The sequence below is a fragment of the Oryza sativa genome, chromosome 12 (genome assembly GCF_034140825.1).
Source record: "Oryza sativa Japonica Group chromosome 12, ASM3414082v1".
NCBI classification, from domain to species: Eukaryota; Viridiplantae; Streptophyta; class Magnoliopsida; order Poales; family Poaceae; genus Oryza; species Oryza sativa.
Window position 1 is genome coordinate 2618307 of NC_089046.1, and position 27001 is coordinate 2645307.

Here is a 27001-nt window from a genome sequence, read left to right on the forward strand (position 1 = left end):
CCATGTCTTGCTCATCTCCTTATCAGTAGACATAGAATTTTCACCCAAGATAGTTTAACATTAAAAATCAATAAAATGTATCCAAACAATATGAGCATTGTTATATCTGAGAGGCCAATGCATATGCCAGATGCCTATGGCAAAATTGTCAGTGTTACAAGGATTATTCATTATTCATTTCACAAAATCATTGTTGGCTTTTACCAATAGGAACCCTATATACTATTTTCGAAATCTCGGTCCCAAATGTTCACTACCATTCAACTTTTTTTTTTTGAGATAGTAGGTATATGGGAGACATAGTCAAGAGATTTCTATTACACCTCATCAAAAGAGAAGAACAGTGGAGAACATCTGTATCTCCATGAAGCATGAACATGTGAATAAGGAAAAAAATTGACAAAATTTATCCAACATAGAAGGAAATGTTTGTATCAACTATCTATCTGGAAAGCACCCAACTTCTTTTCTCAGAGAATGTTCCCCAAGCTCCATCTTCCTTGCTCTGATTGAAGACAAAAACAAAAATATGCTGACTGAGCAGAGCTAGATAATGAACAATTGTTGCAAAGAAATATGCATTTATGGGATGTCCTTACAGGGATTTCCACCAAACAAGTTCACACGGTACATCTTTCTTAAGGACCTGTCTATGCACCCAAAACAACATTCTCCATGTACTGAATTGCATGTTTTGACTGGCCTTCATCAAATCCCTTAAACAAGGCATTATGTGTGCAGTGATCTGGATGGATACCATGCTGATGCATTTCAGAATACAGCCTTATAGCCTCTTCCCAGTTACCTTCTTTACAGTTCCCATCAATCAGCAAAGTGTACGTGTATTTGTTTGGCGACAATCCTCTTTCCAGCATCTCATGAAAATGCTGATAAGCTAAGTTAGTTCTCCCCATCCTGCAAAGTGCATGTATGAGCACATTATATGTTACTTCATTAGGTCGCACTCCTTCCTCCAGCATCTTTTGAAACCAACCATATGCTGAGTAAAGATTTCCTCTTCTACAGTATGCATGAATGAAAACAGTATAGGTCACAGCCGAAGGTGGCAACCCACTTACAAGCATTCCATCAAAAATATCCCTTGCTTCTCTCAGACGCCCCCTTTCACAATGTGCGTGAATCAAGCATGTGTACGTGATGCAGTCAGGCTGTAAACCGTCACTGACCATCTTCATCCACAACACATAGGCATCTTTCAAGTTACCAGATTTGCACAATCCATCAAGGAAAATATTGTATGTTACTGTATCAGAAGAAATTCCTCTTGAAATCATCACCTCTGTCAGCTGAAATGCCTCAGAAGTAGAACCTAGAATCAGCTCTGCAGAAATCCTTGTATTATAGGCAAAGCAATCTGGCTGCAAACCTTTGCTCAACATTTCATCAAAGAACTCTCTTACCATCGCAAGATTCCTCACCTTACGAGACCCATTCATGAGAATCGTGTATGTAGAAACATCAGGCTGACAGCCCTGCTCTACCATTTCCTGCTTGAATCTCCTAGCTTCCTCTAAATCACCTAATCTACAATAACCATCTAAAAGAATGTTATATGTCAAAACTGATGGGGCTAACCCCGCACGCTTCAAATCACCAAATAACCAAAGTGCCTCCTTCAAATTCCCTGCCTTACAATACCCATTTATTAAAGAATTGTATGTAATCAAATCTGGAAGTAATCCCATTGCTCTCATTTCCACAAACTTCATCCGAGCTGCCTCCACATTACCACTTCTAAACATTCCATGAATAATTGTGTTATATGTCACCACCGTGGGTACAATGCCCTCATTCTCCATCTCCAACTGCAATGCTCCAGCCTTTTCAACAGAACCCCTTGCAAAATACCCAGTAATAAGTGGATTAAACGTGAAAGCTGACGCCTTCTTGGACATCCGCATTCTGTCAACCAGCTGAGCTGCCTTCTCCAGCTCACCTTTCCTGGCCAACCCATTAATCACCACATTGTATGTGACATCACTCGGCAAGCATCCACCAGGCCGGGCCTCCATCTCTCTGAGCAACTTGGCAGCCTGATCCACCCTACCCTCCCTGAAGAAAGAATCCAACAACGTGTTGTATGTGACAATGCTCGGCTCGATTCCAAGCTGAAGCATCTCTGCATACACCGAGCGCATGTCATCCCACCTGGCTTCATCACGCAGCGCACGGAGCACGAGGTTGCATTCCTTGATGAAAGGGGGAACTCCGTGGTGCGCCATCTCACGGAAAGCGGCAAGGCATAGCGTCGAACAGGTGGAGGGCGCAGGGTTGCGAGCTCGGGTATTGAACTTGGTGGACAGGCGCAGGAGGAGGTTGAGGAGGTAGTGGAGGGAGACGGTGGTAGGAAAGGAGAGGAGGAGGGAGACAAGGGGGAGGAGAAGGCCGAGGTGGATGGCGCGGACGGAGACGGGGTGGGCGGCGTGGAGGTGCTTGGCCTCGGCGAGCGGGACGAGGACGGCGGCGTACGCGGAGGCGCAGCGCGGGAAGCCGCGCGGGGTGGCCTCCGCCCACCGGAACAGCTGGCGCGCGAGGCCCGGGAGGCCGCGGAGCGCGGCGTGGACGTCGCCAGCGGCGAGCACCTCTCGGAGCGCCTCGGGTGGTGGGGGATCAGACGCGAGCAGCGACGCGAACGGGCTCTCCTCTGTCCGAGGCGGGGGAATCAGCGCCGTCGACGACGACGACGACGACGAGGAGACGAAGCGGAGGCCGGAGATGGCGGCGGCGGCGGCGGATGCGGCAGGAGCTTGGGATTTGCAGGGGTGGATGGAGAAGAGCATGGGTTAATGTTCGAGTCCTCCCCGGCGGCGCCTCGCCATGAATGGCTGCGGCGGCGGGCGGAGGCGGCGCCGGCGGCGGGGAGGAGGAGGGGAGAGGAGGGAGTTCGATGCGGTTTGTAAGATGGTCGCGTGGCCTTCTCCTTCGCACACGACTTAACCCAGAAAATTTTCTTGTAATAATTCACTTCTCTTTGGGCTTTTCTGTAAATGGCGCAAACGCACGTTACTCTTTAGCTGCTCCCTTTGTAATACTTGGTTCTTTTTCACTTTGTTTTTACTTCAATCATCTGTTTTTTTAATGGAGTTTTATGGCTATATTTAGGATGCAGGACTTTAGGAAACTTTACGAACTTGTATTTCTCTTTTTTTAGGGAAATAGGACAAGTGGCCAAAGTTGAAGAATAAACACTTCGTTTCAAAATATAAAGAATTTTGTTAGTACAAGCTTAAAATCTCTTTTATATTGCTTATATATTGGGATGGTTGTAGAAGTACTCTAGGGTCAAGTAGCTAGTTTTTTTTTTTCGTAGATACGTTAGCGTTGGTAGACGAATGGATAGGATAGTATCCCAGTGGATGTATTGTAAGCTCAAGTTGTGTTTATTGATTGGAAGTTGCTAAGATACCTTGAACTACAATAATATGCGGGCACATTACACGCTGAACTGTACTCCAAAATCGATATAGACATCAGGATTTGAGCCGTAGTTTCCAGCTTTCAATCGCAATCTGGCATGGACCAAGACTAAAACCACGAACCCACAAAGCCATGTAATGTATGCATATCCTTGTGATTTCGACAGGTTCAAGCGAATTATAGGAAATTACAGACAGCATCCATCAGGTGATGGCCTCCCAGTCCCAATGTGATTCCTCTACTACTGTAGGAACCAATGGTGATGATAACGGGCCATATTGAGCTGAATCTCCCGGATCTGGCCCGATTTTAAATGCATCCTACGTAAAGCATAATATACGGATGCATTTTGAGGACAAATGTACCACGTTTTTTGTTCACTACAACCGAAAAATCAGCACAATGGGCTTGCAGAAAGGAACTCAAAGCCCGGGTTTTCATAAGAATCAGTAGCTGTCTTCATCTGTCTCGGGCCTCCGGAGATAATAACGCAAGCAATTCACGAGCACCTATATGATGGCATGTTAAGAGATATATAAGTATGATGTTGCTGAGATGACCAAAGATTTTAACAGAAAGTAGTAATCAAGGCATTGCAATACCTGAGATAATGAGCTGTTCAATTTTGCACCTCTGTAACTCACATGGAATTTGTCCTTTGCAACCAAGCCCTGAATAAAACATCACATATGAAGTAAGGAAGGGAGTTGACAGAACAAGGGGATTTCATAACAAAGAAATAGGAACATGGCATACTTCAGTATCTATCTCAGCTGATTCCACATCAACGTTCACGTCAGTGATGATCTTCACTATTTCCAGAAGTAGACCAGGCCGATCAGCTGTCTCTATGTACAGCATGCTGCACATGTTTAACTAATATCAATGAGGAAGACGGATGATGAACATCATATGGAGCAAACAGAGAAGTAAGGCACATGTTATATCAGATGTGATATTGAGAAACAATACATGCATTACTAATAATATGTAGACATGTATCAAGCATGAACTATTAAATGATGTGCATAGAAATTCAATGATTTACAGACTCAAATTACCATGAAAAAAATTATACCTGTATAAAACTAGGGAGGGTTGGGGTCACAGTGTTATATAATGCAAAACTTCAAACATCTTATAATAGATTCAATGTCTTTGCACAAATCTTGGTGGACTTTGGATTGATAGGATAGGCATGAACATACATGTATATGTAGTTGTGTTTCTCAAGTTACTTCTACCGGTTGCATTCGTAAAGTATGCTATCAGGTCCTTGTTTTGTGGAGAAATCAGTAACGATAATATGAATCAAGAGTCCTTGTGTGCCTTTTTTTCCTCTAACACATAGGAGAGCTGCGCATCATTCTATTAAGAAGAGAGGGAGTCTAGGAAGACTCGTACAAGCCCTTAAGGACCAGGGTTAAACACAACAAACAAAAACTAGAAGAAAATGTGTGCCTATTTTTAAGGTAACTATCTAGCCGTGCACTTGTAATGCCCCATAAGTGTTCAATTATACAATCTGTGGACATGTCACATCCCACTCCTAAGCAAGGCATACTGAAATAAGGAATCACGCTAAAATTGTATATAATCATTATGGCTTAGTTGGATCAAACCTTCTTTTAGGTCCATCATCTTCAACAATTACATGTGTTACAACATCAACATCAACCTGAGAGTTTAAAGAACAAATAAATCACGTTCATGCTAAAGTTAATGGAATACAAAATTAACAGCATAACAAAACACTCAGGAACCTAACTTTTTTACTGTGTTAAAATTGAGGAAAACACACAACTTTAAAATTGAGAAGATGCTTGATAACAGAGCATGGGTGGTGAACAAGCAGAATGAGAACATCCAATGAACTCACCTTCTTCTCAGGAGCTTTTATTCCAAAAAATTCACCCATGGCTAAATTCTCACTTGATTCCTACATGCATATCAACCAGACAAATGAGTTAGTTTGATACTTTGATTCATAAAAACAAGAACGGATCCAAAATTACTAACGGTAGAAGTTCTAAACACAAGTAAAAGGATGTGACGCTCGGAACATACAGGATGATACTGCAGAAGGTTGTTAATAACTGTTAGCCGTATCTTTTCCAATGTGTCAGGGTCCTCAACTTTGCGCCCCCTAGATACAGACAGAAGAGGGGGAAAAAGATAATATTAGACATGAAATTATCCAAATCACCAAAACAATATAAGAAGCATGATAGTTGCTAAATGTTTTAATCTCGTATTGTGTTTAGTGCACATGTAAACTATTAGTATGGTACTTTGATAAATATGTGGATTCAATGAGAAAATACACCCTCTACTTCAAATATAAACTAAACAGCATGACAAAATGCAGCACACAGAAAGTGGCGTGCACCCACGATCGCATGATGTGGAACTTTGTTTGTGTGACAGCTGATTCAGTTGACACACTTCCTTTCGTCACATCAAGGCCCAGGTCCTTGAGTGCCTTCATCTGCAAACAGTGAATACCAGGACAAAATAATTTACTGATACAACAAAAATTACTAATTACGAAATATATCTTAAACAAGATCAGATCAAATAGAGCACCCATAGCATAGGAAAATTATACCGTGTCAAGTAGTGCCCCCAGACGGTCTCCAAAACTCAGCTGCACTATGGTTGCATCACGGTCTGAGTCTTGATCTATCAGAACAACTGGCTGTGGAATTGCATCATCAGATGTCTGCAATATTTTTGGGGGGAGAAAAGGTACATGGTAGAAAAATATCATTAGCTAAATATGTTCTAAAATATTTTAATGGTAGTAAGCAATTAAAAATAGCATACACGAAGCAAAAAAAAAGTAATGTCAAAACAAAAAAAATAATAATCGGACTAAATGGAAACAATATAAGTTCTCATGCAGATATTGAAATGTGAAGCAACTCTTCCCGCGGACCATGTCTACAACTGAACTGACTTCACACATGTCCTCAGATGAATAATTGCACTGTGGACCTAATTTGCAGGCTGGGTTGTTACTCCAGATCTCCACTGTTTAGGAAGACAACTCTATCCTTCATCACTTGATTTTTTTTTAAGTGGAACAACAAAGCTGAAGGACGTGTCGCTGTGAAATGTGTGTTTCCATATGGTGACATGAATGGAAAATCAATATGTACATACCGTTGAAGAAGCACCCAAGACATCAGCCGAGTTGATAGATTGGCAAAAAATCCTACAGTGATGGCATTGAGAAAAATGATTTAGAGGAGGGAATGAGCTTAGTTCAGGACACTGATGTACTACAAATAACCGCAGAATTAAATAGCAACACTAGAAATAGAATCACGTTATGCATTTCAAAGTTAGCACTCAGCCACTCAGTAGCCATTGGACTGACATACATGAACAAAAGTAACAAAGGGAAAATAAGGATTGCACAGTTGACTGCAACTAAGTACTGATTCTGTCCCTTTACTGATGCACCAGCATTCAACAGAAAATCCTTAGATGGCTCCTAATTATAAAGCACACAGATTTCTTTAAAACGATCATATAGTGTTTACAGACGGACACGTTGAATAGAAAATATAGTTTTAGAAAGCTTTATGCCACAATTCCAGTGCTAAAGCCCACAGAATCCAACACATGTAACAATAGGCCTTCACGAGTTAGTAAATGAAAAGCCCATCGTGTAGCAAATCGGTCTTCTCATGTTGTTTATTCATTTATGACTTGTGAGAAATGAGAATCAAAGTGTAGGTAGAGTTGTAACTTGTGTCAATATGGCCTTGAAACAAATCCGCACACCGTGGCACGAGCTCTCTATGTAAAGTTTCTTTCGAGTGAACTAAGGATTTGAAGCATGAAAGTAATTTTTTTTTCTTGTTCATTCCATTCATTTTCCAACTCCTATTAGTACTCCAATCAACTGATAGAGACCTTCTCCAACATTCATGTTCACCTAAACATGAACCTCACTACCTTAGTGAAACTGAGACTAACATGGATATTTCCACACCGGGTGAAACTGCACCTAAGTAACGCAAGATATACAAGTGAGATAATAATAAAACGATTGCATCTCAAGATACTAGAATTTAGGATAATCGTTCTTGCCAGCTGACAATTACAACGTTTTAGGCAAAAAAAAAACGTAAATAGTGTAATCCGTGTACAAACAACCGCAGGACAATATCTGTACTAGGTAAGGAATCTATCAAGATACTATTAGTACAACCGCGATTTCTCCAAGCCAATCCAAAACAATATCAACTAATTCAGTCTACCGACACGACACTCCAATAGTCCAATCCTACCGCACATCTCCCGACACGGCGAACCACCCCTCCCTCGTCATCGATTCGAATCAAACAGCCAGACGCAACGCGGAGATGCCTAGATCGCTCACCTCGGGGCCGCGGTGGCGGCCAGGCCGACGGATCGGGGGAAGTCGTGGAGGCGGAGGAACCCCGGCGACACGCGAGCCGAGTAGTACGGCGACACGGCGGCGGGCGCGACGAGGTGGTGGGCGGCGGCGGCGGCGGCGAGAGCCATGGCTGGTTGGTGGTGACACTCGCTGCGCGCACTGCGGCGAGGCGAGGTGAGGTGAGGCGGTTTCTCTCTGTGTGTGTCTTTTCTGTCGCTTGCTCTGGTCGGGGCGGTTGGGCGAGGAAGTGGATCTTTTTTGCTTATTTTTATTTTTTTAATCTGCCACTTGGCTGCATTATTGGATTGGATGTGCCCTTTTTCTTTTCTTTTTTCATTTTTTTCCCCTGCTGTTGTGTTGTTCGTCAGCTAGGATTTTTTGGACAGTGGTTGTTGCAGTTGTCAAAATTTTCATTGAAATAGTTTTATTTTAATTATTGGTTGCCTTGTCTGGCATGAGAGTATGAAGTGTCTCTTTTTTTTCTCTCTCTTTCTAGGTGACGCCAGATGAGGGTGATGATTCATTCACTCATTCGTTGATTCCCAAGAGTTGCAAACGAAATTGGCATGCTTACTGCCAGTAATAAAGTTGAAGACGTGTCGATGAAACGGAAGTGGCTCGTTCTCTGTTTGTTTAGGAAGATGGGCCGGGCTGAATCACACGTTAGTTGGAGGCCCGTCGGGGCATGTAGTCCATGTACTCCCTCCTACTCAGAACTACTCAGAATAAGTTTATTTGCTCCTTCCGTTTATCTCAAAATAAGTTTACTTTTAAAAAAGTATTACATCCTAGCTTATAAAAGAAAAGAATAAATGCATTTCTTATGTATTTACTGAAGTTTGGTAAAAAAACTAAATGTATGTAAATATTTGGTAACTTTATAAAAAAAAGTATGGTTTAAAATGACATCAATCCGAACAGCCCATGAATTTTAAGGAACTGTCTATGTAACATCCAGCTGAAATTTTTTTGTCTTTTCAGCTGGATTTCTAGCCGTCGGATAGACCTCTTGCCAGCATCCCAACCTCGCCTTGCGCTCCCTGCCTGCGCGGCCGCGCCTCGAGCGCTTCTCATTTTTATGTCTTGTTGGATTGGGTACGGGCTTCAAGCACGTCTGTGTTTTGTCTATTATAAAAGGTCCAACAAACAAACGGGCTTGAAAAACACTGGCCCAATCACTGTCCACGTAACAGAACATATCAGGCTTTGCAACGAAAGCTCTGTTTAATAGCTAACATTCTCTGAACATACGTCGGGCTATGAAAAACATGTAATCTACTGTGTTCAAATTTTGGTTCTCTGAACCAAAACCCTTGAAAAGAAAGCAAAGCACTAGAGCCACCTAATTACTAGTGCCTAACTAGATTGACCATTATCTCCACTGGAAGATCAGCCAGAAAACATCACAAGATTGACTTTATCTGTTAGCTTCCTAGTCATCCATAGCGCAATATTAGACCCTGCAAAAATTTGTACATTTTACTTAGTTACTTCGTACCAAGATGCAGATATTTCTATTCCAATCTGTGACAGAAGGAAAATCTTGTACATCTTCATGTTGAATTTTGTAGTCCCAAAATTCAGAATGAGTATTAGCTTAGAAAATTATGGATAGAATTTTACCCCAAAATCAAAATGAGTACTCATTTTACCCCAACATGAGTACTAGATTGAATCATTCCTGCACTTTAAGAAATTCAACAGTAATTATACCCCAAAAAAAAAGCATTTGTGGCATATACTAGCACCATAAAAGGAGAACATTAATTAAGGATGGAGAAGTGGATAGCAGGATGTCATCGAACAGATGTAAACTGTGGAAAAGAAGTTCTCATAACAAATACTCATTTCTCAATATCAAAACCACACTGTCCAAACAGCACAGATCAGGTAACTAAAGATGCAAACCGTGGGGTTTACCGTGGCTGCCTCACTGATAACCGTTTTGGGATGCCATGACCGACACACTAACAACCGCTGGAGAGGTATAGGCCATTTCACCCAGCGCCAATAGGATACACAATACAATGGATGCCTTGCTGACCTCCGAGGAAGACGTTGTAGCCATCTCGCCAACCTTGTCTCGCGAACAAAAACACGGCGCATATCCTTGGCCACGGGCTCCGTCGTGACCCGGCGGAACGGACGCCGACATCATCGCGGATGCTGCTGCCGCTTCGCCGCCTCCTCCCCCATCGACGACTTCTCTCTCTCGCTGACAACTTGTCGGGTTGCTCTCTCTTTCATCCCGTGCGTGGAGGAGAGACCGGCGAGGTGGGCGCGTGTGTGGCTGAAGAGAGGACACGACGACGCAACGGGGTCGCATCTCCCTGATTTGGGCTGGCCTTGTGCACGAATCTTGAACAAAAAATCAATGGCCACAAATTCAGCTGACAAAGACAAATAAATCAGCAGGCAGCCAGTTATCAATTCCCTTCTGGGAGTACTAAAAAAATTAGTGACAAATAAAAAAATATATACGGTGAATGGCCAAGATGCCTTTCTTCCTCCTCCATCGATTCCTCCCTTGGCAAATGAATGGCACACCACTCTTCACGCACCTCTGCTCCCCTCTGTTGGTTTCCATCAGAAAGAAGGAAACAAGTTTCTCTGCGTCTCCGATCTGCAGTGCGAGCCACGAAGGTTGGCGTCGTCTCCTCCTCCCTCTCCTCCTCGCGCGCGGCTGCCGTCGAGAAGACGCTCGGCCTCCCTTGTGCGGCCTCACCTCCTCGCGCTGAATCCCCTACTCCCCGTGTTAGGTCCGCTCCTGCTTGCCTGATGCTGCCCGTTGCTGGTTCTTGATCCGTCATGTTTGTTACATGTTCCAGTTTTATGGATGGGTTTTTTTGGTTGGCTGATTCGTTGTTGGTGCCTTCAATTAATCAGTACTACTACATTGTCATGCCCTGGTAGTGATGCGAAATGGCATTTTTTTTCTGTTTTCAATTTTGCGTAATAACATGATTGATGCTAGCTAGAACATTTTATCTAGGGGTGAAAACGGAGCGGATATTACCCGATCCACTCTGTATCCGTCCGAAATAAAGATATGATAAGGGTTTTTAGATATCCGGCGGATGCGGATTTTAACATGTGGATGCGGAGCCGTATGTGATATCAACAATATCCGACAGATGTGGATTATCCAATATTTTAATCGGATTATTTGGCGGATAATCCGCATTTCTCATGCCATAGCCCATTTTATATGGGCAGCCCATGTAGCCCATCTACCGTTAACCTAATCCAATCCCCAACATGCCTGACGGCGCGTCGTCTTCCTAGGTGCGCCACCACTTCTCCTCCTAGCGCGCCGCTGCAGCCTGCTGCTTCTAGCGCCGCCGCCGCATCCAACCAAAAGCAGCCTTTCTACTATTTCTAGCACCGCCTCTGCCCTTGCCGACGCCGTCGCCTGCCGTCCCCCATTCCCCGCGTCAGCGCCTCCTCCAGTGGAGTCCCCGTCCACCGTTGGCCCGTCGCGGAGTCGCCAGCGCCCAGCGCCTCCACCGTCAGGTACTATTGTTTTCTTGTGATGATGAATAATGACTGAATGAGAAGTGAAGTCTGGATCCTTGCATGTTGGCGTGTGCAGTGTGTTGTATGGAACTAGTTCATATTAGTTCGTATTTGCAACTTACTAAATTGCAAGAGTAATGGTAGTACTGTATGGAACGGAACTTTGTTAATGTACTGAAGACTTATATTTTTAAGCAACGCCGCAATGAACTGAAGACTTGTATTATGTATTTGCTGGATGTATTTTGGATTATTCAAGCTCTTAAGCACTTGACAATCTGCTGTATGTGTTATATTATCAATTATGCAAGCTGCACTTTACTAGTTAAGCAAAATTATATTATTGATGTGTTTTGCCTGGTTTTTCCTAGAGAGCTGAGATCATAAATCATGTTCAGATGTTTTGTCATCGTATTGCTGCCCTCTTGTTGTATGGATTGAATACAAACTTAATATCCGACAATTTTATTCCATTTTCGAACCGAGTCCGCACCAACTCCGTACCGAATCCGACGTCCGAAATAATCTGCATCCGCACGTCATCCGCACCCGCTTCGCATCCACTTTAAAAATATGGATTAGGATATGGTATAGAAACTATCCGTCCGAATCCGCTCCGTTTCCACCCCTAATTTTATATGTTCTTGTCTTTTTAAGCATTGGCACTTGCCTCATTGCCTGCATTGGTCAAGCTTACACCACTTATGTAACTGTTAATTGATGCTCGCTGCTAAATTGGTTGTGAATTTTGCTTTATAATCCATATCAACTGTTACGAATTTTCCTAAACTATCCATGTCTGAATTAGATGTAATTCAGGAGTCCGTACATGCCAAAAGTACCTTTTGTTTTTCGCCCTTATGTTGCAAGAATCTGCTGATGCAAATCTTGATACAGATTTGACCTTCATAATCCAAAAGAAGAGGTTTTAGTTCAAGCGAACGATAATGGGGATATCCAAGGTGATTGGCATCGCTGGAACAACTCTTCTAGTCACGTCTGTTGGTCTGTGGAAGATCGGCTTAAGAATTGTCGCGGTTCCTTTTCTAGCAACCAGTACTATTGCCTATATCATCGCTGTTGCATCCCACAATTCCATCAACATACCTTGGATCTTGGGAAAGAATTCAAAGGGGAGGTTTCCAATTTGGTCAAGTGTACTTTTTGGTCCTTTCTTGATACTTGCCCGGGTATATGCAACTGTGAAGAGACATATGAGGAAGAAGGAGGCTGTGTATAACATGATCACTGAAGGTGTTTATCTGGGAGGATGGCCGTTTATGTTGAAGCATTTGCCCCCAGGAGACCCGTCTGTTATTGATTGCACTTGCGAGTTGCCAAGAAGTGATTTTGTCCCAACAAATGAGTATCTTTGTGTTCCTACTTGGGATACAAGAGCCCCGACGATATCCCAAATTGAATTTGCGGCATGCTGGGCATGTGAAAAGAGAGCCAAAGGAAAACCAGTTTATGTACATTGTGCATTTGGTTAGTAACGACCTATCTCTCTTCATATATTCCACCTTTTTTAAACGTTGACACAAGGACTGTAGTTCTATAATCTAGTTTTGTACATAATTGCAGCTGCTAATTACTTTTGAATATTGTGTGTGCACGCTTATGTTTTGTGCATGACTGCATCAGGTCATGGAAGAAGCGCTTGTGTCGTGTGTGCAGTTCTAGTAGCATTGGGCATTGCTGAAAACTGGAAGGATGCAGAAAACATCATCCGAGAAAAAAGAAAGATAAAAATGAATGCTGTTCACCGGAAAACCTTAGACGATTGGTCAAAATATAGAGCTTCTCAGAAGAAGGATAAATAACTGTGAGTCGATTGTTCTCAGATGTACTTCTGTCATGTTGAAAGAATGCTCAAAACACATTAAGAGTTGTATTGTTTAACATCTTAACATTCTTAATTAGTAAAATTGCTGTTTTGACAATCAAACGCTTATGGCAATCGTTTGTTGAACATGAAATCCAACCATCATTAACTTCTTTGATATGCTTGCTAGTCATATGCCTTAAAGCCTTTTATGCTACCAACTTCTGTAAAGGTGTGGTCTTAGACAACTGCTATTAGAAATTTAGAATTTTAGCATGCTTTTAAAGGTTGCTACTTCATCCCCCTCTCCTACTAGTTCAACTGTTGCAACATACTGATTGCAGCAGAATAACCAAAAGTACTTCAGACCCAACAACAATGTGTGCAATGTCAGACTTTAGATGAGTTGCTAGATCTGGAAAAGACTTCATTTCTAGGTAGTTTGGACCTCTCTTTTTCTGGGCGTCAGATTCACTTCTATTCTATTAGATAGCTTTTAAATTCAATCCAAGATGTTCTGGCACTGGAAGTGTAGATTCTGTTCCAACTTTTAGCTACTCATTAACTTTAGAACTGTAAAATCAACCCTTTTATCAATCGAAGGCACTCTTTTCGAAATGAAGGGCTTCACGGGAAACATAATTTGCCACTAAATCACATAAATAAGTAGTATTTCAGCAACAAAATCTAGCTAACCCCTTTTTGTTGTCACTGGGCAGGACATTAAATCATTTGACATCTCAGGCAAATTACCATGTGAGTTCTATGCAATCTGGGTTCTGAGAAATCTTCCTAGTTCTGGAGCTTGCATTGTTTCCCAGCTCATATCAGTGTTTCCCACACGTGTCAGATTACTTCCAAAATTTGTTCCCAGTTTTGCTTACTTCTGCTCCTATCTGAAGGTTAGTCTTCAAAGTCCTTGTAAATCAGAAAGCTGAAAATTGGCTTTCAGATGGTTGTGCTGCTATGCTTAGCTCTCCACAGTTGCCTTCATCTGCCACCAATATCCTACAGGCAAATAAGGCTCCAGCTATAAATATATGATGGATGCGTCCAGATAAATAGCACTACAGCTGCTGTCCTATTATTCTTTTAGACTTTTATAGAATTTAGTTAGTTGGCTGAAAGCCTGAAATAGTTGAAACATGCATAGAAAGGGACAAAATCCATATCTAGCCCTTATTTTGTACACCTTCACATCATTGTATTTTATCATAATCTTTTTTAGGATAAGGGACTACCACTAGTTTATTGGTGTAATGACCTTCAAAATTATGATAAAATAAAGTGCATGCAGTATGCATGATGTGCAAAAAAAAGTTTGCTAGCTTTTGACTACCTCCAGTAGGAGGCTGGTCCATTCCATGCTGATTTAATAGGGTGCATTCCTTATATTTTTTTGTCTAGTAAATAATGGTTCAGTTATATGTACTTCGAACTTTCCAATCAGAGATTAAACCTTCAACAACTACAGGTAGGAGGCTTATCATAAAATAAAGAAAGGAAAAGAATTAATTGCAGGTAGGACTAGAGCATGGTGCTTACTCTCGGGGACGAGAAGCCCAGAGGGAGCTGAGGGCACGGAGGCGATTATGGTACTCGCCAATTGCCAAGAAACATCGAGCTGCCTGCCTAATTGTCAGAATTCTGTGCATCTGATGAAGAGTCTGTTGCCTCAAGTTATCAGCCTGGAAATCCAATTTGACAGTTGCAGTTTTAGTACATGATGAAAGGATCTCACTCTTGGCACTAGAAAATTGAAAACTAGAGCAGATACTGGTAGTAAGTTTGTTTTACTATGCCATACTATAGTTAATCAGATAAGCTCCAAAGTCCAAAATAAGGATAATGTCACATGTTTAGGTGACCATTCTTTTCTTTGTATGATGTAGAGATAACATCTCTACATGTTGATGCCATAGCATATTACTGTAGGAAAATTTGTTCCTTTTCACTCTTTATTAATTAACATGTTGGCATGTCGCATTATTAAAAGGATAAAAATGACTGTTTTTTTGCTCGACTGTCAAGTGATTGGATTGCTCATCTAGACATCCACAAAGTTGAGTCAAACAGGGAGAGAAGGATCAGAACTGGAAAAAGGGCAGGCAACAAGGACTTCACCTGTATGACAAAGCCTTCAAGGTTGGACAGCTTGCCCAGGGCAAGGGCCATGTAACCCATGAAGCTCCCAAGGCTGGCTTCGTTGACCACGGAGCCGCCATTGGCGACGGTCTCAGCTAGTGACTGATGCAGCTGCTCCAGGCCCTGGGAGAGAGCTTCCTCTGCCTGCTGCGATGATTGCTGAAGGCTGCAGATGCCAACCACTTGCTGTTCAGTCAGAGGGTCTAGCTGGGGTGCCACTGTCTGCATCAACATCAAGAGTTTGTAATGAAATTAGAAAAACCATACTTGTACTTAGAAGATGAGGTCAGATTTAGCATGGTTAAAACTTGATTTGGCAAATTGTTTTGCACATTGTGAACTGTGAAGTGAGCTTCATGTTTGATGTCAGATTGTCAGGTGCATTTTCTTATGAAAACTAGCCTAGCTTTAACTTATCATGTTCAGATGTGAGGTTATGACTACATACCATGAGCATGTTTAAGCATGATATAGTAAAAGTTTTGCTTTATCATGAACTGTGAAGTATGCTCCATGTCTGATGTTACTCCAGATTTTCAGGTGCATTTTGTGACGAAAAAACTTAGCTCTTTTTATGATGAAAGCTTTCTTTTATTGTATTGTTTAGACCACTTATTTTAAGCTATTCGTTCAATTTATTTATCAAAATATTTAATTTATCCTATAATTAAGGAGATAATCTGCAGCAGTAATCGGCTAAATAATCTGTTTCAATAATTAAATAGCTTCGTGTCCAGAAAGGGGTTTAGAAATGAGGAGGATCATGTCTAACTTACTTAAACTTCTAATTACTGACATGTGAGCCCGTTGAGTAGAAGATCCACATGTCAGTGACTCATGTCAGACAAAAGTAAGTTAGAGGATAGGATCTCGAGTATGTATATACCTTGAGCAGATCGGACGGTTGGAAACCGCCCATCCAGAGGAAGCAGCGCTCGGCGGGGGTGGCCCACGTGCCAGTGATGAGGTGGAACACGTCGGCCTTGGCGGCGGCTGCCCTCAGGCGGAAGAGCTCGTCGTAGTGGGCCAGGGCGTCGTCGACGATCGCCCTCAGGTCGCCGTCCGGCAGGTGCGCGTGTAGCCCGCCGTGCAGCTCCGCCATCCGCCGCCCGCCGTCCTCCAGCCACCGCCCGTACTCGGCGTCGAACATCGCCGCTCCTGCCACGACCAAATGGACAGTAAAGTAAAACATATATACTGAATTATTACTGATCTGATGCAAATCCTATATGACAATCAAACTGAATTTCACATTTCAGATCAGTAGATAAAAGCTACTAAACATGAGAGATTGATCAAGTGAAGGCAATGCATTACCTGCGCTGGTGTTTCCACCTGGTGATCCTCCCAGCAAGAGGCCCTGAACCAAGAAATTCAGATTTTACTGCATTCATGATCCTACCTATAATGTTTAGTAATTAGTTCAGAATGCAGAAAAAAATTACTACCTGGGAACGAGCTCTCTCGAGATCCTGCTCCATCTGAGCCAGCCTCAACTTGCTGCTCTCAAGCTGCTGGATGTAAGCCTGCAAATTGGTATTTTTGACAGATTATGCTGTCAGAAACTTATTGGGAAGAAGAAATTCAGTTCTGAACAACTCATTTTCTTTCTATGCAGGTACTGAAATTCTCATGGATCTAGCTAGGCTCACCTTCTTTCGCAGCCGGCTCTTGCGTGCTGCCTCTCGGTTCTGGGCTAACCTTCTCATTATCTGATTACACCAACACTAGAGAGTAAGTAATTGTCTCAAACTCATGTTTCAAACAGTCTTTAATTAGCTTGCACTGAATGGTTCTGTACATACATATAATTGCATGAGCACGCATAATCATCATCATCATGCTATCTAATTAAGCATCAACTGGGAGTATGAGAGAGCTAGGAGAGTAGGATTAACCTTTGGATCAAGTGTCTTTGTCATCCTGTGGTCACTGTGAGTGGAACTTGCTGCCATCTTCTGCATGCCATGTGGACATGAACAAGTTATTGTTAATTACAAGATGCACTTTAATTACTACAGTTTTGTGCAGTTAGAAACTATACAAGATAAATAGAAAAATAGTGATGATATACATGCTTATGTGCCTATGGTGCAAATAAAATATACTAGTATGATCTTTGGATGCACGTTACATCAACCAGATATAAAAAAACAGCAATGTATATGGGTGGAAGCCACCCACTCTAACAACAGACAAAAATATTGTTCTGCTTTTTTGTTTATGTTGCTGTCACGCCCTAATATGCAAAGTTCTCTTTCAGTTAAGCGTGAGTTAGATATAAACATTGGGTAATAATTGTTCATCCAATGTGATCTTGGCAGTTCATCAATTGGCCAGAAGGAACCTAAAGCACCCCTGATGGCCAAATTGCCATTGTTCAGGTATCAGTTGGTGCAATTTTTTTGGGACCATACTTTGTGCAAGCTAGAGACAATTAACATACTATAAGAATGCATACTTGTCGCCTAATACAGCACATAAGCTAGCATGCACAAGTCTAACATATCCTTTCCTAGACTTATCTGCTCCTCTTCTTTTTTCCAAAGAATGAAAAAGATAGAAATTTGTAGTGGCAAGTAAGGCTAAATGTCAAAGAAAATGCATGGGTAATTACTAAAGTGATCATATTCTGCATCTGATTCTTCAGAAAAACGCTGGTCCCTTGGATGAAGCATCAGGGGAACAAGTTGGAACTTTCTAATGTAGAGCCAAATAATACACCTAACTTGTTGGGATTGGTGATCTTGGGAGCAGCAAGATCTTAAATGACCCTGAACTCTTCTAGTACTACTCCATGAGCATCTTGAGTTGTGGGCTAGCTACTGACATGACACCAGACTAGGGAACAACGCATTGCATCTGCACCACTGCATGGCTTTATTTTCTTCTCGCGATGTAGGTATATGCATGATCAGGAATCAGGAGATCCATGCAGAAGCAAAGACAAGATGAACACCTCCAAGAACAAGCGTTTACAACACCAAAACGCATCAAGAAACTCAAGACCAAGAATTACACCAAAACGCACATCAAGAAACTCCAGTGATTGATGAGAATGCAAACCTTGTGCTGCTTCTGCTGCTGCTGTGGGATCTGATCAAACTGGCTCGCCATGTCGGCTGCTGCTGCACCCTGATCGCCGTTGTTCTTGCTGCTGCTCTCGGAGTCCGTTGTGTCTGCCGTTACATTTGAACATCCATCCTACAGAACACAGCTGTAACTTTGCCTTTGCTTTGCAAAAATGAAAAATGCAGTAGGGATCATGCTCAAGTATTTACCTTCGGTGTTGGAAGAGAGCTCCTCCTCATAGGCCAGGATGGGAAGATGTCCAGTGTAGCAGGAGGCCTAGCTGTTGCTGTTGCTGTAGCTGCAGCAGCAGCAGTGGAGAAGGCTGCAAGAAGATATCATAGGGGAGGAGGAGATCAAGAAATGCATCCAATCCTGCAACTGCAACATCAGAAAGCTACTACCAGCTGAAGCACTGCACTGGGATCACAAGGGGCAAGTGGGGCCCATGTGGCAGTGAAAGGTGGACTGGAATTTATTCCCTTTGAGGAGCTAGGAGTACTGCACAGACTGTGTGCTTTGCTTTGCTGCCATGGCAGGGAGCTAGCCAGAGCTGGTACTATAGTACTTTGGAGAATTGTTGCACTCTAGAGAGAGAGAGAGAGAGAGATGGTGATGATGATGAGGAGAGTCACAAGGCAGTCACACCACTACACACAAGGTGACAAGAAGCACAACTGCCACTCCTGCTATCTGTAGCTCTTGCTTTGCATTGCATGTGGTTTGGCTAGCTACAAAGTTTTTGCTGTTCTTTTTTTTTTTCCAAATGGATTTGCATGGTTGCTTTTGACTACACTGCCCTAACCTCTTGGGAAAGTTGGCTCACTAGGTTGTGTGCTTTTGTTCTTGGTCAGAGAAAGAGAGAGAGAGATGATGTTGTGAGTACGTACGAGTGGTGTGTCCATGGTGAGAGGTGGTGGTGGTTGCAGTTTGTTGAGCCCTCCTCCTGAGTGTGGCAACCTGATGAACAAGAGCTTCTTCTAGCTCTCCAAAATAGGCAGCGCCACCTCCTCCTCCTCCTCCTTGCTCGCTGTCAGTGTCAGGCCAATGCAAATTAAGAAGGGAAATTAAAACATGTAACATGAGATCAACAACTTGTTGGGAATAAATTTGTTGACCAGAATGATCTGAAGAAATATTCATGAAGAACAGTAATGAGAAAGCAATATGAAAAGAACAAGCTGAGAAGAGTGCTGATTCAGCAACCGATGCATATAGCACTCTTCCCCTGAACGTGAAAGAGAAGCTCATGGTTCAGAACTTCAGATCATGTTTATGTTGCACAGTTTGCACTTCGCAATCACCAGAGAGAGAGAGAGAGAGAGAGAGAGAGAGAGAGAGATATTGGGAGAGAAGGAGACAGAAAGATGAAAACGAGATGTTGGGAGAGAAGGAGAGAGAGGATGATGATGAACTGATCTTACAAGAGGTTTGCAGAAGCCATGGAGTTGGGCAAGGTGGTGCCATGGAAGCCATAGCCAAGAACATGATGAGGATTCTGCCCTCTCCTAGCCTCTCCCATCCTACGAGCCACAAAACCACAGCTCGATCTCCCAGTATCTCCAAGAATCAGAACGAAGCGCTAGCTCAAATTTCTTCGATCTACCTCCACAAAGAACAACAAAAAAGAACATCATGATCGCTGCTACTGTACATGCTAGTATGCTACACGCCAGATGATGTGAAGAATTCAAGATGAGAGAGTCAAAGAAAGAAACATACCAAGATTGTGGTCTCTTGTGATAAGCAAGAGCCAAGAGCTACTATAGCAGAAAAGTGACCGGAGTAGCTTTAGCTAGCAAGAAGTGCAAGAAGCAAAGCTTGACCGGTTCTTGGCTCTCAGCTGGAGTAGCTAGCTGTTCTTGGCTCTTGCTATTGCTGCTCACTCCTATAGCTTTAGCTCTCTCTTGAATCTTGATATGGAGTATCTGAAAGTGTAGCAGCTTCACCTTCCGGTCTGGGGCATGCTAATCACACAGTTGATGGAAAGATCTTGTCCTTCCTTTCTCCTATGCTGGTTTTTTTCTTCTTTGAAGAGAGGAAAGGAGAGAGAGGTATAGGTCTTGTCTCTACTTGAAGGTGTTTTGTCATGGAGTCTGCCACAGGAATCCCTGGCTCTACACTCTTATCATCTTGGAACTGACTTCTCTTTCTCTCTGTGTGACTGGTCCCAGATGCACTGCAGATGCAAGTCTAATTTCTTCTGGTTCATGCATGTGTAAACCTTATTTTGCCCCAGATAATGAATGGGATGTTGAATTTGGGTTCAAGTTGTATTGATCAGTACCACTATTTTTTTTCAATTGTTAATGGCTGTTGACAAAACTTGCAAGTTACTATGCACTGGTGTAGGAAGTACATGATCCTGTTTGCAAAGAAAAAATGATTGAGATTAACCATGTTGCTACTGGATTGTTCAATATTACAAGCTATGTATGTTATTCAGACTTCAACGGTGCATGCATTTCATCTGATTATTCCATACTCTCTTCGATTCAAGATTGACTAATTTACACCGACATATAGTTTATTATATGCAAAACCATAGCTTTCGGATAGCATTTAGAAATGTTAACCATTCTGACCACACAATAATCCTACGTTGATAAACGCTTCTCTCACCAGTCTCATGATTTGTATGTACGATCTTATCTAGTTATAGCTCTCTAGCAACTTGATTGCAACTTTGAATAATCTATTTCTCATTTCAAATCGAAGATAAAATAATTGAACTATCGAATCATTAACATCAATAGTACCGTACAAGATAAAACTGAAAAGAGGAATAGAAAACCAAACCTTTAAAGAAATCTTTAGGTTCTAAAAAAAATAAGTATAGAACTCTCTATATTCTCCATTATTAATATATATCCTGCATTTAATTTGCTTGGCAATATTCTCCTCTGTTAATGCGTCAACATCCGTGCCTTGTCAAAATATCACCTAGCTAAACCCATACCTGACCAATCATATCCATTTCACAATACGAAGATCGGCTAACTTAATCAATTTGGAAGTTGATTGTCACGTCTAATATATCAATGACGCTAGTTTAATTGATTTCCTAATACGCTCACCTATATATATACTTTTTAAGTTTTTGTTACGATATGTATAATTAAGAGCAACTCCAATAGAATGGCCAAGTAACTACCCAAGCTAAATTTTAGCAAATATAGGGGGAAAATACCATTCAACAGTCTCTCCATCCGGATGGCCAAATCGCACCCCTCATTGACCAAACTTGGAGAGTCTCTCTGCCTGGCTATTCGTGGGCTCCACACTCCCCTCCCACCCCATCTCTCTCTCTGCCCTGGCTAGAGCAAGAAGGCGGCAACGATGCCGCTTGTGAACGGCGATGGCTAGGAACCGCACAACGGCGACGGCACGGAGGAGAGATGCGCCGGAGCCAGCTGCGACCGCCGCCGTCGTCCGCGTCGTCCCATGCAGCGACTGTCGCCGTCGTCCACGCCGTCCCTAGTCGCGACCGCCACCGCCGTCCGCGCCATCCCTAGCCGCGACCGCCGCCCCCGCGTGGATTTGACCGGGCGGCGTGGATTCGGGGGCTGTTGCCATGGTCGTCGTCGTCACGAGCCGCCGCCGCTGCCACCCTTTGCTCAATCGCCGTTGCCTCGGGGAGTGCTAAGAGAAGAGGAAGAGGGAGAAAAAGAGGAATAAGGGGAGAAAGATGAGAAAGAATGGGTATAGAGAGGATGGATGGAGAGGCTGTTGGAGTAAAGAACGAATTTGACTTGACAAATAAAATGGAGAGTTGACCAAATAGACATTTAGAGAGTCGAATTTAGAGAAACTATTGGAGATGCTCTAAGCTAGCTTTATTAATAGTACGTTTCAATAATGATTACCTCTTTAATTGGACCGAGGCTCCTGTGATTGATGTACCAGCTGTGACTACCACAGCTGCATGCTTATGCGTGTAAGTGATGCACTCCCTCCGTTCCATAATATAAAGGATTTTGGTGGGATGAGACATATCCTATTACTAATTTGGGCAGAGATACAACGAATATGATTATAGAGTGTATTTATTGCACTAGGATGTGATGTATTCTAGTAAGCGAGGTTAGTTTTTTTGATGGAGGAATTAGCTATCATGCTGCCTATGAATTTTAAATTTTGATTTTGAGAATAATTTTAGGCAACGACAGCGGCAGAGGAAAACCTAAAACTTAAAATCAAATCCTATAATCGACGCAGTGCTAAGTACTCCGTACACCCTTATTCAAGGTTGACTGCCTACTGTTATTTGACTATTTGTTATTAATTGTTACTACAAATTTTGGGTGAAAATATACAAGAAAGTAGATATATTTTGTTTTCTTGACAATGCATATGTATATATTCAAATTATACATCACCAACTTTATCACAATTTATTATCATTACTATTGCATATTTACTACAATTCACACATATATCTAGATCTATCGTAATACTCTACCAATTATTTTCATCATATCAAATTTCATCTAAAATTACTTCTATATATTTTCGTAGCAACACGCGTGGTATCTTCTTGTATTTTTAATGGTGAGTAGGAGCTAGTTGGGATGAGTGCAATGTCCCTTTCATTTTGCACTTGGAGGAAAAAATCAATTAAGTAAATTAACTACTTCATGCTCCGCCTAGCCGCCAATCAAACAGATTTATTTCTCCTCTTCACCCACTATATTTTTCCTAACAATGATTGGCACAATAAAATGCGCCAAAAACACATGACAAGATCGAGAACCTACTAATAGCTAGGAGTAAGATAACTGAATAATTCATTCTTATTTTTCTTTTTTGATCTGCTAATTGACACACATCTTATAGCTAGTCATCAAGTGGCAACTTCGGGGGCATGCCTAATAAGACAAAAATAGAAATAGTAGTTGAACTCCTATATAAACTTTGGTTTTTATTTATGAGAAAATTGATTTTGGTGGTTAGTGTCTAGCTAGCTTCTATGGATTGTATAATTAGCTGTGGTCTTATATTAGACTAGTGGTTTAATTAATTATGGCACATGCATTTGGGGCTGAAAATTTATTGAACAGGTAGAGTGCACGCATCATGCATGCATGCGCGTGACAAAATGATTATGTCATTCATTCTGCTAGCTAAGCTAGCTGGAAACCTCAAACACATACTCGGTCAGTCCCAAATCTCAATATACTTATTGTTGTAGGTTATTTAAATATAGATTAAGATTTGTTTGAAAAAGACTATACCGTTTATTATTAAATGATGTATATATGGTCGAAAGTGAGAGGGTTGTTAGGGGTAGAATGGCAGGAGGTGATTGATTTAGTAAATTATATTTTAGAGTAACAACTATTTTAAGATAAATTTTAAATCTTGAAAGTGCATCTAGGCAACTAATTATGTTGGTGATTAATAACAATGTGATTAGAGATGACTAACAACTTATTTGAGTATGAGTGAATGAATGTTAGCATCGGTGAAAAACGATGTTAAAGGCAAAACCTCTAGGCCTCAATGACCTTGCAAATCTCGAAATACAACTATTATGTCGCGGAGATAGTATTCTACTAATATAAGATTATATATATGAAATTTTTTTCAAGAAATACATTGACAAACATTCAATTTCAAGAAATATCATCGATAAGTACGACTTTTATAAAATGCCACTGTACAAGCGACTTTGTCTCGGAAATACCATCATCGTTAGGGTTTCGTTAGTAGTCCTCCGTTAAGTATTATAGGATAAACGGTGCATTTAACAATGGGGATGGACGGAACCTTAACAGCAATGATATTTATAGAACAAAATCGCTTGCACTCGTCGATGATGGCTTTGATTGTTTGTTAATGGTATTTCTGGATGTTCTCTATATGTATGGGCTCATTGATAACGGCACTATATGAGTGACAATGAGAAACAGCGTGAGCGAATCTGTATGAGATGACGTACGCGATATTCATATACAGGCATTGATACAAACTTCTACACAGTAGCTAGTGTTGCTGAATATAGCTTGGTCGTGTACTCCCTCCGTCCCAAATTAAGTACAATAAATTTTGGTTAGATGGAACATAACTATAAATCTAAACATATTTTTTCAGACTCATATTACTAGAATGTGTCCAATCAAAATCTTATATATTTTAGTACGAAGGGAGTAGACCGTATGTTGCGTCCACTGTATGTTACATGTCGCCCACTGAATTAAATATGAAACTCTGAAATATTCAAAGACGTCATCGGGAAGTGTGTTGTAAGTCAGAAATTATTTTGAGCTGGGGAATATTAGTTTAATTTCATTTGCCTCTGATATAATTTGTAAGGTGTTTTCAATTTTGTTCAACGTTATACTTCTCTACTTTCATATTAGTGGGCCGGGTGCTTTAGCTTAAACTGTCACGGAGATATAAAAGCCTATCTTAATTTTTTTTTGACGAGAAAAAACAGCAAGAGAGGCTACTACTGTGATTTTAATAAGAGAAAGGGAATAATTACAGAGAGTATGTACATGAGGGGGAAGGAAAGAACAACAAAACTAAACTAATCAAGCTAAACAAGAAACTGAATCCATGATTCCCACGAAGGTTTATCATCCTGTTTTACTCTATGCAAATGTAGAGTAAAGTCCTCCTTGAAATCTGATTTCCACTTGCTGAAATTGATTGAAAGATTGTTGAAGATAAAGTCATTTCTCCTGCTCTAGATATTCCAGCAACAAATAGCAATGACCTCCATGAAGAAAGGATAAGGAAAGTTGTTCTTTGCTTCTGAGATCGTGTTCATAACATCCAGATGAAAATTTCAGTTAATGCCTAAACTAGACCAGCATTGCTGAGCAAAAGGGCAGGAGAAAAAAAGATGGTGGGAGTCCTCTATGACCACTGATTTCAGGTAACACATTTGATGCCTCCTTGGGTGTTGAAATGTTTTCTTTGCAAGAGTTCCTTGGTGTTCAATCTGTCCATTAGAAGCAACCAAAGGAAGACTTTCAGTTTCAGAGTGCATTTGCATTTCCAAATCCAAATAAGAGGAGCCGGTGGGTGAATGTGAGCAAAGAACAAATCATAGACTTTTTTGGAATGATATTGATGAGAATTCCACTGATAAGTCCAGCAGTCCAAGTCATTAAAGTTATCCAGATTTTGAACCAGATCGTTTAAGATTTGCCATTGTTGAATTGCTTGTACCAACATGGGTGTATGAAAAGACTGCTCAATACTATTCAGATCGAGGAAACCTTTAAGTGAGATATCTTCCAATTTTGCGAATGAGAATAGGATGCTTAACTCCTCTTGCAAAATGCTTCTAGTCCAATTATCTTTCCAAAACAAAGCTGTTTCACCAGAACCAACAGTTACCTTTGAGATTGCTCTGAAAATTGGGATTAATCTGAAAATGTCCTTCCACCAAAAAGAACCCTTTTCTGTGTGTGCATGAGGGGGTAAATTTGAATGAGAGTAGTATTTGTTCCAAATGAGATTTACCCAAGGGAGATCTTTCTTATTGAAAAATTTGTCCAGATGTTTTGTGAGTAGGGCAACATTTTGAAGAGGAGGGGAAATGAGAAAACTAAAAATATATGTAAAACAAGATAAGTTATTAGTGCATGATTAATTAAATATTAATTATTTTAAATTTAAAAATAATTAATATATTTTTTAAATAAATTTTGTTTTTTTTAAAATATACACGATTTAACCGTTTAGGAAGTGTACACCTGAAAAACATCATATATCCCTATTGACACTCCCACCTCTCACTCGTGACGACTCTATCCAATCCTTCTCCGTCTCGTCATGGCCACGGTAGCGCCACTCACATCAGAGCCCCAAGATCTCGACCCTCATATATGGGCCCTTATATATTTAACCTATTAGCTAGAAACAAAAGTTTAATTAATTAAATCCCTTAAAATATATGTTGGATCTAATATGTATCCCTTAACAGCAAAGCTATGTATAATGACTCCATCAATCATCAATACCGGTTTAGTTTGCGGGCCTTCTCAAATGGTTTGGATGACAGTTTTGCTCTGCGTGGCGCACGTTGATCTAATCTCTATCCTACGTCTATATTATATTATAAAATAAAATAGTAGGACCCATGTCTCATCCTCGCCTCGTTCTCTAGCTCCTTACACACTTTGAGAAAGCAGGGTATACTGGAAGCAGAGAGGGCAGGAGGGCGACAGTAGCAGCAAGCCGAATCCTGGAAGAGCGGCGGCGGCTCCTCCCCTCTTCTCTCCTACCGTTCGGTTGGGGCACGGGTGCGCTCTTCTCTCCCTTCCTCCTCTCTCTCTCTCTCTCTCTTTTTTCTTTGAGAGCACTTCAGAATTTTCTCAATTCGCTCCTTTGTTATGTAACGAATTTTCTCAAGTTCCCTTGGATCAGTTACAAGGACTTGAACACCCAATTGCACTTTTGTCTTCTGAAGGTTGAAACCAAGACATGCAATTCCTCCTCCCTCTCTTGGCTTGATTGTATACGTGCGTTGAGCTTTGCTGTGACTTTGTGATGTCAAGTTTCCAAACGCTCATTGTACCATTGCAATTATTCAAATGAAGACCGGTTGAAGATAGGGATGAAAATGGTTGGAAAATCCCTAT

General features: G+C 41.5%; 4 protein-coding genes and 2 long non-coding RNA genes across 13 annotated transcripts; 2 read left to right on the forward strand and 4 right to left on the reverse strand.

Annotated features, from left to right (window-relative positions):
- Nucleotides 1-289: 289 nt before the first annotated feature.
- On the reverse strand, nt 290-2928 carry LOC4351524 (pentatricopeptide repeat-containing protein At1g22960, mitochondrial). Its single transcript, XM_015764235.3, has 2 exons — nt 600-2928; nt 290-505 (listed from the first exon to the last, which is right to left on the reverse strand). The coding sequence occupies exon 1, from the start codon at nt 2799-2801 to the stop codon at nt 651-653; it is 2151 nt and encodes a 716-aa protein (XP_015619721.1). The 5' UTR covers nt 2802-2928; the 3' UTR covers nt 290-505; nt 600-650.
- A 619-nt stretch (nt 2929-3547) lies between these two features.
- LOC4351525 (ACT domain-containing protein ACR12) lies at nt 3548-8068 on the reverse strand. The gene is made up of 10 exons (XM_015764237.3): nt 7832-8068; nt 6604-6655; nt 6047-6160; nt 5832-5926; nt 5506-5584; nt 5318-5377; nt 5061-5116; nt 4195-4300; nt 4041-4109; nt 3548-3947 (listed from the first exon to the last, which is right to left on the reverse strand). The coding sequence occupies exons 1-10, from the start codon at nt 7975-7977 to the stop codon at nt 3885-3887; spliced, it is 840 nt and encodes a 279-aa protein (XP_015619723.1). The 5' UTR covers nt 7978-8068; the 3' UTR covers nt 3548-3884.
- An 881-nt stretch (nt 8069-8949) lies between these two features.
- On the reverse strand, nt 8950-10138 carry LOC136354814 (uncharacterized). Of its 2 annotated transcripts, XR_010738634.1 has the most exons (3): nt 9770-10094; nt 9473-9530; nt 8950-9309 (listed from the first exon to the last, which is right to left on the reverse strand). It is a non-coding gene; the product is annotated as an uncharacterized lncRNA (long non-coding RNA). The 2 variants fall into 2 exon arrangements; XR_010738635.1 differs by lacking the exon at nt 9473-9530 and having other exon boundaries at nt 9770-10138.
- A 225-nt stretch (nt 10139-10363) lies between these two features.
- Nucleotides 10364-15832, forward strand: LOC4351526 (uncharacterized protein YnbD). 7 transcript variants are annotated; one of them, XR_001542096.3, is made up of 5 exons: nt 10364-10608; nt 12263-12853; nt 13010-13190; nt 13910-14092; nt 14665-15751. XR_001542096.3 is itself a non-coding variant. In NM_001423327.1 (4 exons), the coding sequence occupies exons 2-3, from the start codon at nt 12313-12315 to the stop codon at nt 13186-13188; spliced, it is 720 nt and encodes a 239-aa protein (NP_001410256.1). In that variant the 5' UTR covers nt 10364-10608; nt 12263-12312; the 3' UTR covers nt 13189-13190; nt 13910-15734. The 7 variants fall into 7 exon arrangements, 4 of the variants coding, with proteins under 4 accessions (NP_001410256.1, XP_066162073.1, XP_025877771.1 ...); XR_010738135.1 differs by lacking the exon at nt 10364-10608 and adding an exon at nt 11088-11362; XR_003239963.2 differs by lacking the exon at nt 10364-10608 and adding an exon at nt 11088-11362 and having other exon boundaries at nt 14712-15751.
- Nucleotides 13819-20501, reverse strand: LOC4351527 (transcription factor TGAL11-like). The gene is made up of 13 exons (NM_001423325.1): nt 20127-20501; nt 19829-20006; nt 19295-19434; nt 18617-18729; nt 18402-18539; nt 17234-17293; nt 16988-17047; nt 16784-16861; nt 16653-16695; nt 16222-16493; nt 15315-15557; nt 14736-14878; nt 13819-14198 (listed from the first exon to the last, which is right to left on the reverse strand). Exons 2-13 carry the CDS (start codon nt 19924-19926, stop codon nt 14117-14119), a joined length of 1470 nt encoding a protein of 489 aa, NP_001410254.1. The 5' UTR covers nt 19927-20006; nt 20127-20501; the 3' UTR covers nt 13819-14116.
- On the forward strand, nt 16392-16797 carry LOC136354817 (uncharacterized). The gene is made up of 2 exons (XR_010738638.1): nt 16392-16518; nt 16595-16797. It is a non-coding gene; the product is annotated as an uncharacterized lncRNA (long non-coding RNA).
- Nucleotides 20502-27001: the final 6500 nt, after the last annotated feature.